The sequence below is a fragment of the Fusarium tjaetaba genome (assembly GCF_013396195.1).
Source record: "Fusarium tjaetaba strain NRRL 66243 chromosome Unknown NRRL66243_c0000429, whole genome shotgun sequence".
Lineage (NCBI taxonomy): Eukaryota > Fungi > Ascomycota > Sordariomycetes > Hypocreales > Nectriaceae > Fusarium > Fusarium tjaetaba.
In genome coordinates, this window is record NW_023501625.1 from 1,025 (window position 1) to 2,558 (window position 1,534).

Here is a 1,534-nt window from a genome sequence, read left to right on the forward strand (position 1 = left end):
CAGCTTTATTCTTCTTGAATAGGGCCACTCGTTCCTTTGCCTTGTTTTTTGTTGTCTTTCTCTTTACTTTTTACACAACTAAGCTGTCTTTGTTAAGGACAGATATAGACATGGCGCTCACTCGTAGGAGCGTCGTTTGCTCGGCGGTCTGCCTTGCGCTCCTTGTCGGCTTTGCATACGCGGGCCATGATCACGAACATGATGAGACTGTGAACAATGTCAATATTGACAACATGAGTCTCGAGGAGCTCGATACTCAACTCCAGGTACACCAAGCTTGGCTCTCCCTGCAAACGTTCTGTGCTGACTCAATTCTCCAGACCTGCCCAATTGTCGAGCAACTCAATGCCGCAAAGCACGCACACCATGCTGCTGCCCCCTCGTCGATGACCTCGCGCCTCTTCGCCGTTCTCTTCCCTGGCTCACCCGCCGTAAACGCCCTCCTTGCGACCCTCTACATCTCCGGCCCGCCAAACTTCCTTCTCGCCCTCTGCCCGACCAACATTGATCCTGCTTCTCTTTCCGTCATGGTTGCTTTTGCTGTGGGCGGTCTTCTCGGTGACACTCTTTTCCACCTTCTCCCTGAGATCTTTGTTGGCGAAGATCATGATGAGGCTGTCAAGTTCGTACTTGTCGAGCCTAACCGTAACCTTGTGCTTGGATTGGGTATATTGGTGGGCTTTATGACATTCGTCGCTATGGACAAGGGCCTACGAATTGCTACAGGCGGAGCTGGTCATGATCACTCCCATGCACATGGTGATGCGCACGCTCAATCTCACAGTGAGGATAAGGCTGTTTCTTCCGCTGTTGATGCTACGGATAGTCTTGTCAAGTCTCGCAAGAAGGGTAACGAGGACAAGGGTGCTGTTGTTGCCAATGCTGTTGAGAAGCCTGAGAAGGAAATCAACCCTAGCGTCAAGCTGGGTGGTTACTTGAACCTTATGTATGTTGATTTCACGGCTTTGATCTTTTGGAACTGTACTAACACTTACAGTGCCGACTTTACACACAACATCACCGATGGCTTGGCCATGTCTGCCAGTTTCTACGCCTCTCCTACCATCGGAGCTACCACTACTGTCGCAGTCTTCTTTCACGAGATCCCACACGAGGTTGGCGATTTCGCTCTTCTCATTCAGTCCGGCTTTTCTAAGCGAGCTGCTATGGGCTCGCAATTTATCACTGCCTTGGGTGCTCTCCTCGGTACGCTCATTGGTATCGCTATTCAGGAGTTCGGTAGCCCTAGCAGTGACGTCCCCATGGGCCGTAACGAGGGTATCTGGGGAACTAGCCTGGTAAGTTATAGAAACACTCACATCCGGGATTAGCTGCTGACTTGTTGTAGACATGGGGCGATATGCTTCTTCCCTTCACTGCCGGTACATTCCTCTATGTTGGAACCGTTGCCGTCATCCCCGAGCTTCTTGAAACTGGTCCCAACAAGGCCAAAGAGCTGAAGAATATGCTCATTCAGTTCTCGGCCGTGGCTATTGGCGCTGGTATTATGTTGTACATTTCGTGGCACGACTAG

General features: G+C 51.0%; 1 protein-coding gene across 1 annotated transcript; it reads left to right on the forward strand.

Annotated features, from left to right (window-relative positions):
- Positions 1 to 233: 233 nt before the first annotated feature.
- On the forward strand, positions 234 to 1,534 carry FTJAE_13492 (major histocompatibility complex class I; the record flags this gene model as incomplete). The annotated part of the gene is made up of 4 exons (XM_037346641.1): positions 234 to 266; positions 321 to 946; positions 998 to 1,298; positions 1,349 to 1,534. The coding sequence occupies 4 exons, from the start codon at positions 234 to 236 to the stop codon at positions 1,532 to 1,534; spliced, it is 1,146 nt and encodes a 381-aa protein (XP_037199465.1).